Below are 13451 nucleotides of genomic sequence, written 5' to 3' on the forward strand. Positions count from 1 at the left end.
GCCCTTAACATTGATGTTCTGAAATCGTACAAGGTATAATTCATTGAATCTGTTGAATGATCGAATCTTGTTCTATATAACCGTCTTTTTTTTATACTTGAGTTATCCAGTAAATCTAAATCCTAACTCTACTTTAATTTCATCACATTTGCAGATAACGTAGTAGACGAGGCATAAGTAATAGACGAGGCAGAGGTAATAGAGGATGCAGAGGAGGAGGAGGAGGAGGCGTCCGGTTCAAGCAACATGAATCGGATTTTTGGTTGTCCTACCCATCTCAAGCCTGTTATTGGTATGGTCTTTGATACACTTGAACTCGGTATTGCCTTTTATGAAGCATATGGAAAAGAATGTGGGTTTGTGACTAGAAATGGCTCACAAAAAAATAAACAGGGTGTCACTATACATAAAACTTGTTTGTGTAATAAGGCTGGAGAATGTGAAGCGAAAGGCAAAAAACACCGTAGGCAAAGGACTCGGGTAGGCTAACAAAGGTCCAGTTATGACCTATAGGATGTTTAAGGAGTATGTCAGAGGTTATCAGAATGTGGGTGCTTCATTGGAAGACTTTAAAAACTTTTCAAGGGATATCAAAAAGTTCTTGTCAGAAGGGGATGCTCAAATGCTTATTGAGCATTTTATGAAAATAAAAAGAATGTGTCCATCCTTTTACTTTGACTTTGAGGTAGATGAGAAAGGTAAATTGTCACATGTTTTCTGGGCTGACCCTATTAGTATAAAAAATTATTTGCTATTTGGGGATATGACATCCTTTGACACTACCTTTAGGAAAAATAAGTATAGAATGATATTCGCCCCTTTCACAGGGGTGGATCATCATAAGAGATGTGTGACCTTTGGGGCTGGGCTTCTTATTAATGAGAGCAAGGAGTCATTTGCTTGGTTATTTACGAAATTCCTAGAAGCTATGGGGGGTCGTTATCCTGTGTGTATAATAACTGACGAAGATTTGGGGATAGAAGGAGGACTTAAGAAAGTCTTTAAAGATAAAGTGCAACATAGATATTGCATGTGGCACATATTGAAGAAGTTGCCAGAGAAGGTAGGGCCTGTTATATGTAGAGAAACTGAGTTTTTGAAAGAGATAAACTCATGTGTTTGGGGCGAAGATGTGGAGCCTGCTGAATTTGAGGAAAGATGGACATCCATTGTGGAAGCTCATGGGTTATCGGATAATGAGTGGCTTCAGGAAAATTATGGCATTAGACATTTTTGGATTCCAGCTTACTTTCGTGACTTGTTATTAGGAGGGTTGATGAGAACCACCTCGAGGTCCGAGTCAGAAAATCATTTTTTTAGCAATTTCACTAATCCAAATTTGACCCTTGTTGAATTTTGGATGCGCTTTGAGAGTGCAATGGATACACAACGATGGGCTCAATCAAAACTGATTGCACAATCTAAGTACTCGTTGTTGGAATATGTGTCCTCCGACAATAATGCGATCACGACTGTTGATCATGATGATCACATGTTTAAGTCTCATTAAAATGAATACAATTGGGAAGTAATTTTGTTACTGTCAACTGGTCAACATATATCGGTAATGATTGGCTTACTAGAGTTTGACATTACTGTCGTGTGACGGTGGTGATCAGTTGACCCCCTAGGTCATACCTAAAGGGCAACCCTCTTAATTGATTATTTAATTAATCGTATAATGTTACGAATTAATTAAATTACTTGAAAATTGACGGACGATTTTGGAAGTAAAATTTACGTATCATATTGAAATGTGATTAAATAAGATACGGTCTGAGTAATTAAATTGTATAATTACTCGGATGAAATAAATTGTTTAATGTAACAATTAAATTGAATGAATTGTTATAAATACAATCTGTTGTGATTTATAAATTGGTAAAATTTTTGGCACAAGTAATTATGAAATTACTAAGTCGATTTTTGTATGTGACGTATTTTTATTAATACGTTGATTTTTAATATGTTAAAAATACATAACAAATATATGTGACATATGACATGTAACATATTGACAATTGACAAAATTAATATGGAATCCATATTAGCTAAAGGTGCCGAAAATAGGAGGGGATGTTAAGCTAATTAATTGTTTAATTAGTAGCTAAACACAATGATTGTTTTGCTTTAGTAGCCATGTAAGTCTATGGTGCATTGTGAAGACAAACCATTTCATGCATTGGCTCACCCAAAAGCCCCCCCTACCACCCGGTTTTTGATGTGAAAAACCATCATTGGTTTTTCATTTTTATTTTACCTATTACTCTAAAATGTGTTAGAGATTAATTCATTCTACTCATCATCCAAAAACATAGTTTTAGAGAGAATTAAAATCCTCCCTTTTATCTCTCTAAAAACCGAAATAGTATAAGAGTTTATAAATATTTTGGTTCCATTTTTCTACCTTGATTAATATTATAACTAGTATTTGTAATATTAATTTAATTAAGAGGAGCCTTGGGTATAATACATAGGGAGAGATCTTACACTTAGATCTTCATTCTTCCATTGGAATAAGCTCAAGAACAAAAGAGAAAGGTGATCTCTTTTGTGCCCTAATTGCCGAAATTTACCATGTAAGGACATGATTTCTCCTCTATTTATTTTATTGTTTGCATGCATAAGATCCGTAATTAATTTTATGACAAATTATTTAGACATATAAGAGTATGTTATTATGTACATGAATCTACATTTCTTTCAATCGGTATCAAGAGCCACGGTTGTTTGCATGCAAATTGGTTAAAAGTTTTTCCGAGTTATATGAATAACAAAATAAAACTTGTAAAATTTGTGTTATTATGATATATCACGAAATAATTACATGCATGTTAATATTTCTGGTCCTAAAGTGTTTTAGGATTTTTTGGTTAATTTTTCGGATTTTTATTGTTCATATTTAATAATAATGACATTTAAATGTGATTTTATGAGTAAAAATGTCATTTTTGGTCGATAATTAGCTATACTTCGAATTTTAAGTTGGTTTTTGGATATGTTGTTACATATATTATTTTGAGATAACCTGTAAATTTTCATAATTTTTGCACTTGTTATGCTCGAAAAATGAATTTTTCATTATTAAATTCGGATTTAAGAGAAAAATAGGTTAATATGAGTTAAATTTCGAATCTGGTCATAGAAAATTTATATGTTGTCACATGCAATTTTACAAGATGTGTGTAAAATAATTGGCTATAAAGAAGTCTTTTAGCATGATTTATGAATTTTTGAAGAAAAATGGCATAAATAGTGACATTATTAGTTGAAAATTAATAAAACATATTCTATGACTTAGGAAAAACGTTTAATGTTGCATTTTATTATATTTTTCAGATCTAAAATTGAAAAGTTAATGAAAATAATTTTTCCATGTTTTTATGATTATTTTATTAAATATCGATAAACCGCAACATTGTTTTTCCGAAAAAATTTCGAAATTTTTAACCTAAGATTTTGAACATTATGAGTGTCATGGAATTTTTCCAGAATGTTCATGAATTTAAATTTCAAATTTTGAATTTATTTGAAATTTTTGGATTTATTTGAAGTTTAATAGCTTATTTTTGTAATTTTGGTCCATTTATGAACAAATTTTGTAAATAAAAGTTAATTATGGTCAAATTACTAGTGGAGACTATATTTTGAGTCCTAAGAGGTTAGGGTAATTAACTTATGCATAAATATGAGTTTATGTATTTTTGTGATTATAAAATGTTGAAATCACGCGAATCCGTAAAAACCGAGTAATATATGATATTGGCTAATTAAAAGGCGATTTAGCATAAAAAATTGAGCATGTTCTTACATATTATAATGCTGCATTTTCTTTATGATTGTCATATTTATAATTTATGTAATTTTGAATTATGTAATTTTACTTAGTATGGCCTTAGATTTTAATTGGTATTTCCCGAAATGTATGGGAATATCGATTCGGTTGTAATTTTTATTGTGATCTCGTATCACCGTTTTGTAATTTAATAGATTTATTTTATTTTAGTTACAAATGTATAATAGGAAATTATGTAATTTATTATGTAATTTTATTCATTCCGGAGTTCCAAAAGACGGATTACTTCAAGAATGGCGATACATAAAGACGGTGTTACCTCGAGATGCGTGCCACAACCGAAGTTCAAGGGACCAATGGAGTTGGTTTCCGAATATGTAATAGATTAATAGTTTTTCTATTTTAGGAAAGGCCATACTAGGATTTTATCTTTATGCTTGCATTTTATTTTATGTCACATGCATCGCTAAATCGCCATAACTAAACATGCATTGTCTTTTATCGAGTTTATCGACCGTGTCAATTCGAATTATCGTAGTTCACCGCTTTAGTTCACTTAAAACGTGATAGATAATAAATTGACATGACCTCTCGCTAAAACAATTAATTGAGACATAGCCTTACCAAATAGTAGAAACCATGAAAACCTATTTCGCGAGGGAGTGCACTCGGCTACCCCGGGGTACAAACCTTGTTACGTAGGGGAAGTGGGTGATGAATGTTAATCCACCGAATTCATGTTGATAAGGGATGTATCGGCTACCCCGTGCCCAAGTTGATGTGGGTTTGGATAATGGACACATTTATTCGAAATTTGGATTGAACTCAACAAAAGTAATTGATAAGGGTTGTATCGGCTACCCCGTGCCCTTATTGATGTGTTTTGGGCTATAGATAAACATTAGAGTAATTTTATCGACCAAGAGTTCTAAAAGTAGAATCGATTAAAAGGTTAATCCACCGAGTTATATTGATAAAGGTTGCATCGGCTACCCCGTGCCTAAGTCGATATGAATTTGGGTCTTGGAATCATTTATCTAGTTGGGTAGAGGTCACTAGAAAAATGCTTAAAACTTGTTTAAATCATACATTTTTACGAGTATTATTAAACGACATTTGTTTTACTCCTTATATTTTGTTTTGTAGACCACTTCTTATTCATAACAAATGGCAACACCAACACCTAATGCTACACCACTCGCTACTTCATCTTGGCTCCGATCCTTCATGGATCGATGTAAACTTGAAAAGAATGGGTCAAATTTCTCCGAGTGGGATGCCCAACTCAAATTAGCCGCCGAAGGTGACGACAAGCTTCGTTACCTTACCGAGGCCTCTCCACCCGAGCCCACCACTAGGGTCCACCGCGGCCACTAGGGAAGCCTATGAGGCTTACCAAAAGGAGTCCGCCGCAATGAAAAATGTCTTAATATTTGCGATGGAGGCGGAACTCCAAAGGAGAGCCTTCAAAATGGGCAATGCTAATGAGATTTACTCCAAACTTGTGACCATGTTTTCACAAACTCCGCGGATCGTCAATATGAGGCGGCCGCGGCATTCTTTGATCTCGACTTCAAAGAGGGCCAAAAGGTTAGCCCTCATGTGCTCAAACTCATGGAGCTTGTCGAGACCTTGAAGATTCAAAAGGTTGAAATCCCCAAAGAACTCATCGTAGATAGGATTCTACACTCCTTGTCTAAGGTTAAGGCATATGTACAATTCCGGGTGAATTTCAATATGCAAGACAAGGATGTGTCTCTTGAGGAGTTGCACAAGTTACTTGTGCAAGCCGAGAGGGACATGGGGTTAAATGTGAACCCTCCCAAGGATGTGCTTAACATAAGCACAAAGAGTAAGGGGAAGTTCAAGAAGAATGGGAGAAAGGGCAAGAAGCAAGCTCCCACATTCACCAAAGCTAAGTCTTGTGAAGCTAGCACCTCCAAAGTCAAGAAGGGTCCTCTTGATAAGTGCCATTATTGTAATGGCATGGGACATTGGAAGAGGAATTGTTCCAAATATCTTGGTGATATCAAAGTGGAAAGATCACTCCAAAGAGGTAAATGACTAACCTTCTTTTATGTTTCTAAATTCAACTATGGTATTATGATGCAAAGTTGTGATAATGTATCTCCCTTTTTAGTGTAAATAGGGCCGCCACCAAGCAAAGACAAAGGAAAAGAAAAGCAAGCATAAGAAACCATGAAGAAGCTAAGGATAGCTTTTATGGAGCTTTGTTTTTCATTGTCTTATTTTAAGTTATGTTTTGAATTTTAGAACTTTAAGTTTCCATGTTCGACATGGAAAGGTATTTTGGATAATGGTTTGTATTTTGGATGATAGTGACTTGGTTTGCAACCCAAGTCACACGTTTTATCATTTATCCTTTATGTTCTAAAATTTCATCTTTAAATTGCTTGCGGTTTGAAACATAAGATTATTCGCTTAAAGTGATCTAATAGACAAATATAATGACCGGTTTCATTATATGTCCACATGCTTAAGGCTTGTATATGATTATTTATAAAGTGACTTTGAGTCTATGAACTCTCTTAAAGGTATGTCAACCACCAAATACTCATATGAAATCAATATCTATTAGTCTATCTATGAGATAGTTCTCCTTATATTTCAACATCATTAATTTGTGTCTCATATGCTATCTTTGAATGTTTAGTGTATTCATTCTAAAGATAGAGTGGGAGAAAAATGAGGACACAAGGCAAAATGAAAAGGCAAAATGAAATTGTGTACTTGTGTAAATGAAGATCTATGCAAGAAAGAATGATTTGAATAAAGGTATATCTATTTACATAGTATACCAAATGGATGAGATCTATAGTCTCAAGTTAGTTCTAAATGACTTAAGAGACCAAGTGAAGTAATCATAAGAGTTTATTCTCAAGATAACTACACGAGGAGACCAAAAGAAGTTTTGGAAGAAAAATGACTAATGTAAAGTCTTAACAAGCTTATTGACTAAGGTTATGAATCAATTGACCAATAGTTTCAATCATGAGTTTTACTTAAGAGCCTAAATGAATCATAGTAACATACTAGTTATGATCAAGTCGCAAAGATTGATATTCCGATATCTTCAATAGCCAACGTTTTAACCACGCAAATGTCATTGTTTAACCTCGCTATGAAATGGTTAAACCTCCTTCCGAAAGGGTATTCCGAAGGACCTATTCTAAATATTATTTGTATTTGAATAATGACATTACTACACATCATTATGACATGAGTGTGTTAGAGATTTAAAATCTCTTTCCGTAAGGTTGAGATAAGACCACTTCAAAATAGGCATTTTGAAAGGATATGATGGGAACATATATGGTTTTATCCTAGTAACTTGGCAAAGCAATTTATATTCTTGACAAATTTCGATTGAGAAGTCAATTTCGAAATATGTTGAATTGAGTGGGAGTTAAGAAATTCTCATGTGAAGACATGGAATTTAGTGGGAGCTATCATCCTTGAATGTATAAAACCCATTACTCATTAAAGAATGACGAGCTAATACCTTCTTTCATAAAGAAGATTTTGAGTTTTCAATTCTGGATGAAAATGGACAATGATGAATCCAATTACATCATGGGATGTTGGATTAGTATTAAGAGATACACATCAAATCAACATACGCGCAGGTTATTCGTATGAATGAAAATGGGATTACCATTAGCAGTCATGGTAGTTCATTGAACCTAAGAACGGTTGATCTCATGATTATTAGTAACTAATGTTTCCGCCATTAGAATAATCATGTACATGTCCAATTATAAATCATATGCATAAGAGCATGATGATAGACTTGGTAAGCCAAAATAAAAACGTCATGAATTCTCAAGTAGAATCCGATGAGCGATTTCAGTGTTTGACGGAATGTTCTATTGTGTGTCAAGAAGTTGCACATATTATAGAAAAATCCGAGCACATATGAGGATTTATGAGAATCCCAATTCTTTCATGCCTAGAAAGAGAAATGAGAAGTTTTGGAAAGATGCTTGGTTGAATAAGAGGTTATTCATAAACAATCTTTTCTAGTAAAAGCTAGGACTTATGAGAAGTGCTAAGCTAAATAATCTTGTCAATTGTTACAAGATTCTACAAAACACATACCTAGTGCATTGTGTGTGGATGAATACTTGATCAGTACAAGTTGTATTATTCATCGCAAATTAGTTCGTTATGAGATGATCAGTGAGAAAGTTCTTTCAAGTTAAAGAACCAAAACCAAGGTCAAGAACCTTAATGTGTACTTGGTAAGATTCATGCTATGAGAACATGAATGTGAAGGAAATTGCAAATGTAAGAAGTTTGAACACATGGACACATGGGATGTTAAACTTCTATTGCAATCAATAAGTGTTTACACTTATGATAAACATCACAAGGTTGTAATATGATATTGACTACCCGAGTGTGATGTCAACATTTGTCGTTTGAGTTATTATTAACTCACTTGGTACATTGTTATATCCAAACGGGTTGTAGAGACAATTGAAACCCGTTAAAGTGAACATGGATTAACATTGTTTTTGCCCATAGTTACTTATATGAGGTGACGTCTCGAAGTGACTAGAGTGTGATGCGATTGATGGCAAGTTCAAGTGCCATAGAGTCATGTGTGATGACTAGTCGATCACATAGGCGGATTGTTAGGAACATTTTTGTCGGGCCTTATGACCGCTTATAGAGTTCTGGCAAATTTATATAGCCTGGTCGTGGCGAGAGCTACTATAGTATTCAAATGAGTCGATTCTTTTGACTAAAGACTATTCACCTAAGATGGCACAGTTTGATTAACTTTGATTTGTGTTACTACGACCTTCGTAAATGGGGTCAAATGGGCATATTTTGGGTTATGATGGTGTGGCTAGTCGAAGGGAATGAGTGCAATAAGAATTGTCCACCCCTAGTCAGGGTTATAACAATATCTCGGGGCCACTCGAGGAGTAATGAATCGAAATGCGTGGCCACGCTCGGAAGATATCCGAGTGGATAAATCCGGTCAATCGATTATTCTCCGGATCGAGGAAACCGCTCTCGATATGATCACTTGCAAGTACGACCTGAAAGACACCTTGCATTGAGTGGGAGATAGTAATAGGACAAGAGAATTGGTGACGCACACTTGTCGAGGACAAGTGGGAGATTGTTGGAATATGTGTCCTCCGACAATAATGCGATCACGACTGTTGATCATGATGATCACATGTTTAAGTCTCATTAAAATGAATACAATTGGGAAGTAATTTTGTTACTGTCAACTGGTCAACATATATCGGTAATGATTGGCTTACTAGAGTTTGACATTACTGTCGTGTGACGGTGGTGATCAGTTGACCCCCTAGGTCATACCTAAAGGGCAACCCTCTTAATTGATTATTTAATTAATCGTATAATGTTACGAATTAATTAAATTACTTGAAAATTGACAGACGATTTTGGAAGTAAAATTTACGTATCATATTGAAATGTGATTAAATAAGATACGGTCTGAGTAATTAAATTGTATAATTACTCGGATGAAATAAATTGTTTAATGTAACAATTAAATTGAATGAATTGTTATAAATACAATCATTTGTGATTTATAAATTGGTAAAATTTTTGGCACAAGTAATTATGAAATTACTAAGTCGATTTTTGTATGTGACGTATTTTTATTAATACGTTGATTTTTAATATGTTAAAAATACATAACAAATATATGTGACATATGACATGTAACATATTGACAATTGACAAAATTAATATGGAATCCATATTAGCTAAAGGTGCCGAAAATAGGAGGGGATGTTAAGCTAATTAATTGTTTAATTAGTAGCTAAACACAATGATTGTTTTGCTTTAGTAGCCATGTAAGTCTATGGTGCATTGTGAAGACAAACCATTTCATGCATTGGCTCACCCAAAAGCCCCCCCTACCACCCGGTTTTTGATGTGAAAAACCATCATTGGTTTTTCATTTTTATTTTACCTATTACTCTAAAATGTGTTAGAGATTAATTCATTCTACTCATCATCCAAAAACATAGTTTTAGAGAGAATTAAAATCCTCCCTTTTATCTCTCTAAAAACCGAAATAGTATAAGAGTTTATAAATATTTTGGTTCCATTTTTCTACCTTGATTAATATTATAACTAGTATTTGTAATATTAATTTAATTAAGAGGAGCCTTGGGTATAATACATAGGGAGAGATCTTACACTTAGATCTTCATTCTTCCATTGGAATAAGCTCAAGAACAAAAGAGAAAGGTGATCTCTTTTGTGCCCTAATTGCCGAAATTTACCATGTAAGGACATGATTTCTCCTCTATTTATTTTATTGTTTGCATGCATAAGATCCGTAATTAATTTTATGACAAATTATTTAGACATATAAGAGTATGTTATTATGTACATGAATCTACATTTCCTTCACTCGTTTCCTGACTTGGCTACTCCTCTAGACCTGGAAAAGCATGCAGCAGAAACCTACACTCCGAGAATTTTCGAGGAGTTCAAAGTGGAAATAAAAGCAGCATGCTTTACTTGTGCCATTGGGGACAAACAAAAAGATAAGAATCGTGCAATTCTCTACATAGATGTCAAGGATCGTGAGAGAAAGAAAGACTATAAGGTGGGTTATAAGACAGCTGAAGTGAAACTAGTATGCAATTGCAAGAAATTTGAACGACATGGAATACTTTGTCGACATATTCTCTGTGTTCTTAAAGATTATGGTTTTGAGAAAATTCCAAGCGAATACCTACTAAATAGGTGGAGCAAACTAGCAACCCGCCAGCCAATATTCAATTCGATGGGCGGTTTGCTTGCGATTGAGATCAGTCGATGCACAAAAGAACAAACTGACTGAATTGTGATCAGAAATGTTCACTTGTGTCTCACTAGTTGAACAGAGTCCTGTTAATTGTGATGAGTTACTAACCATTTTACGCGAGTTCAAGGAAAGGGTACTTGCAGAACAACAAGTAGTGTCGATGATGATGGTGGTAATAGTAGTATTGGAAAGTAAAGGGACAAAAATGCGGAAATTGAAATGCTCTTGGGTACAAGCGTGCCTAGCGAAATTACAATTTTGCCGCCAAGACAATGCAAAAACAAAGGCTCGGGGAAAAGAATGATTTCACAAAGAGAAAGAGCAGGGGAAGTCAATAAGAAACCACTAAGAAGATGCAAGGCTTGTGGGCAGATGGCGAACCACGATAGCAGGAATTGTGACCGACCAAAGGATCACTGACAAATAGTCGAGTAAGTGATGTCTCTTATTAGCGCAAGTTTTCTACTTTTACCCTTTTTGTTTCCCTCTAATTTTTATCTTTGTTGACATTTGCTTTCTTATGTGTGAGATTGAAGATTTTTGCGAGGAATTGGGTATGTGCGGAATTTTTGAGCATCATTTGAGAAGTCAACACTTGTTTTTGAGCATCATTGAAGTTTTTAGGATTATTTTTGAGCATCATTGAAGTTTTTAGGATTATTTTTGAGCATCATTTGAGAAGTCAACAATTGTTTTGTAATAAATGTAACGGGAGGCTTCCGGATTCTTAAATTGTATATTTGAGAAGATGAAATTGTGATTCGATTTAAGAATAAAAAACATGTGTTTCTCTGAGCAATTATGACATGCACATACTAGCTCATTTTATGCACGTATGAGGTCATTTTATACACATGTGATAATTGTTTCTCCAAATTTGGTAATTAGAAAGTCAAACATGTGACCAATTTATGCCAAAGAAATAAAATGTGATTAGTTGAATCATCATCGTGTATGACAAGTCGTTAAATATCATGCAACTAAAAGGTTATTCCATGCATATAGAAGGCCATCTTATGCACAGATAACCTAAATGGGATAATCCCCATGAGATGGGTTAATTCTCATTACAACACTTGTTTTTAGGATCATTTTAAGTCTCAAGACTTAAATGTGGGTTTTAATTCTCATTTCAAGTCTCGAAACTTAAATGTGAGTGATTATTAAAGAAGTCGGGCCAATCCTATCAAGACTTTAGGCACGGCCCGAAAGACGTCACGCTCAAAGTACATTGGTAACTCTAAATAATGCAAGTAATTTTGTTTTGAAAATTTTCATGCATGTAGAAGGCTGTTCTATACACATATAACGCCTTCTCATGCATGTAAATATGCAAGTTACTTTGGGATTTTAAAACAACACCCTGACAAATGGGGTAATTCTCATTACAAGTCTCATTAAAAAAGGCCATAATCTAGTGACATAATTGTGCCCCACACAGTTAAAAAGCTGTTCCATTCACATATAACGCCTCCTCAGGCACGCTTAAGTCTCGTTAAACAGACCCGAAAGTCGACAAATTACATGCACGTAGAAAGGTATTGCATACACATACAACGCCTTCTCATACACGTAGGAGGGTCTTCCATACACGCAAAAGTTACTTGGAATACCTACACATCTGCAACCTACAAATTTAGTCCACCTACAAACTAATGCCTGCCCAAATCAAAGAATCAACAAAAGACAATGAGAAGGTTCTCTGCCACTCCCATTTGCTAAGCACACAAACTCTCACCATATTCTTGCAAAAAAAACACCTAGGTATAATCCTACAAAAAAAAAGGTAGGGAAATATTGTTACATTTAAAGTCACTTGACATCAATATTGAAAACTGATTGGAAAATAATAGAAACAAAATTAGATAAAGCATTCGGAATATATTGTTATTACCGTTCTCTTGTTTTCCTCCCATCTGATAAGATCTACAATCACACTCTCACCATATTCATCCAAATTCTGCATATATATTTGACAACAATATTGAAAGTGTTGCAATAAAATATGCCGAATAATATTTGACTAATATAACTTGGTTTAGACATCATTACCTCGTAACAAGTCTGATCGGACCATAATGATTGACAACTCAAGTTTTCTAGAAACTTCACAAATAGACTCATGAAGAATACCTTTTGAAATAAGGAAATTTGTTAAACGCTTTAAAATGGTGTGTATCCCATCGAAAATATTTATCACGAGTAGAGTATAGTTTAAACAAGTAAGGTACCCATTCTTTTGTCGAGGCACATCCACAGTCACAAACGGAAAATTGTTTATTTGCAACATCTTTTTGTATCCTGGAAAGTCTCTTGCAATAATCCCCAAAGCAGGAAATAACTACAAAAAACCAAAAAAAGATAAACACAATAATATAAAAGCGAAGGAAAACCAACACAAAATTGAGGTAACAAACCCCTAAGGCATACGGATATAATCATACCGTTTCAACTAAAAATTTACATCTTGTGTCAGGACGCCTAGGCAAGTTTGAGTCAAGTATAAAGTTGGTCTTTTTAACAAAGTCAGACACGCAAGCAAACCAATGTTCACGGTCAACACATTAAGGGAAGAAAGCCTGCAAAAACGCCCATGCGGAAATGAAAAAGTGAGGGGATAATTACCAGTTTGACGGGATAATATACAAACAGGTTAGACAGGATATTTAATAAAGTTCTTTCTTAGGCAAGAACTTAATTAAGTTCTTTCAAAGTAGTAAATTCCGTCGATATAATAAAATTAAAAAGTGACGGGATAATTACCAGTTTAGCTTTGGTTAGACTTTTGGGCAAATCTTGAAGCTTAATGTACTCGACTTTGAAAAC

At 34.3% G+C, this 13451-nt stretch overlaps 1 protein-coding gene across 1 annotated transcript; it reads left to right on the forward strand.

Annotated features, from left to right (window-relative positions):
• The first annotated feature begins 502 nt into the window (after positions 1 to 502).
• Positions 503 to 10661, forward strand: LOC141641171 (protein FAR1-RELATED SEQUENCE 5-like). The gene is made up of 2 exons (XM_074449844.1): positions 503 to 1253; positions 10255 to 10661. The coding sequence occupies exons 1-2, from the start codon at positions 503 to 505 to the stop codon at positions 10659 to 10661; spliced, it is 1158 nt and encodes a 385-aa protein (XP_074305945.1).
• Positions 10662 to 13451: the final 2790 nt, after the last annotated feature.

The sequence above is a fragment of the Silene latifolia genome, chromosome 2, assembly GCF_048544455.1.
Source record: "Silene latifolia isolate original U9 population chromosome 2, ASM4854445v1, whole genome shotgun sequence".
NCBI lineage: Eukaryota > Viridiplantae > Streptophyta > Magnoliopsida > Caryophyllales > Caryophyllaceae > Silene > Silene latifolia.

Coding starts and splice junctions, on each gene's coding strand:
- LOC141641171 (XM_074449844.1), top strand. CDS start 503: ATGACCTATAGGATGTTTAAGGAGTATGTCAGAGGTTATCAGAATGTG. Junction 1,254..10,254: donor TTGGATTCCAGCTTACTTTC/GTGACTTGTTAT, acceptor CTACTCCTCTAG/ACCTGGAAAAGCATGCAGCA.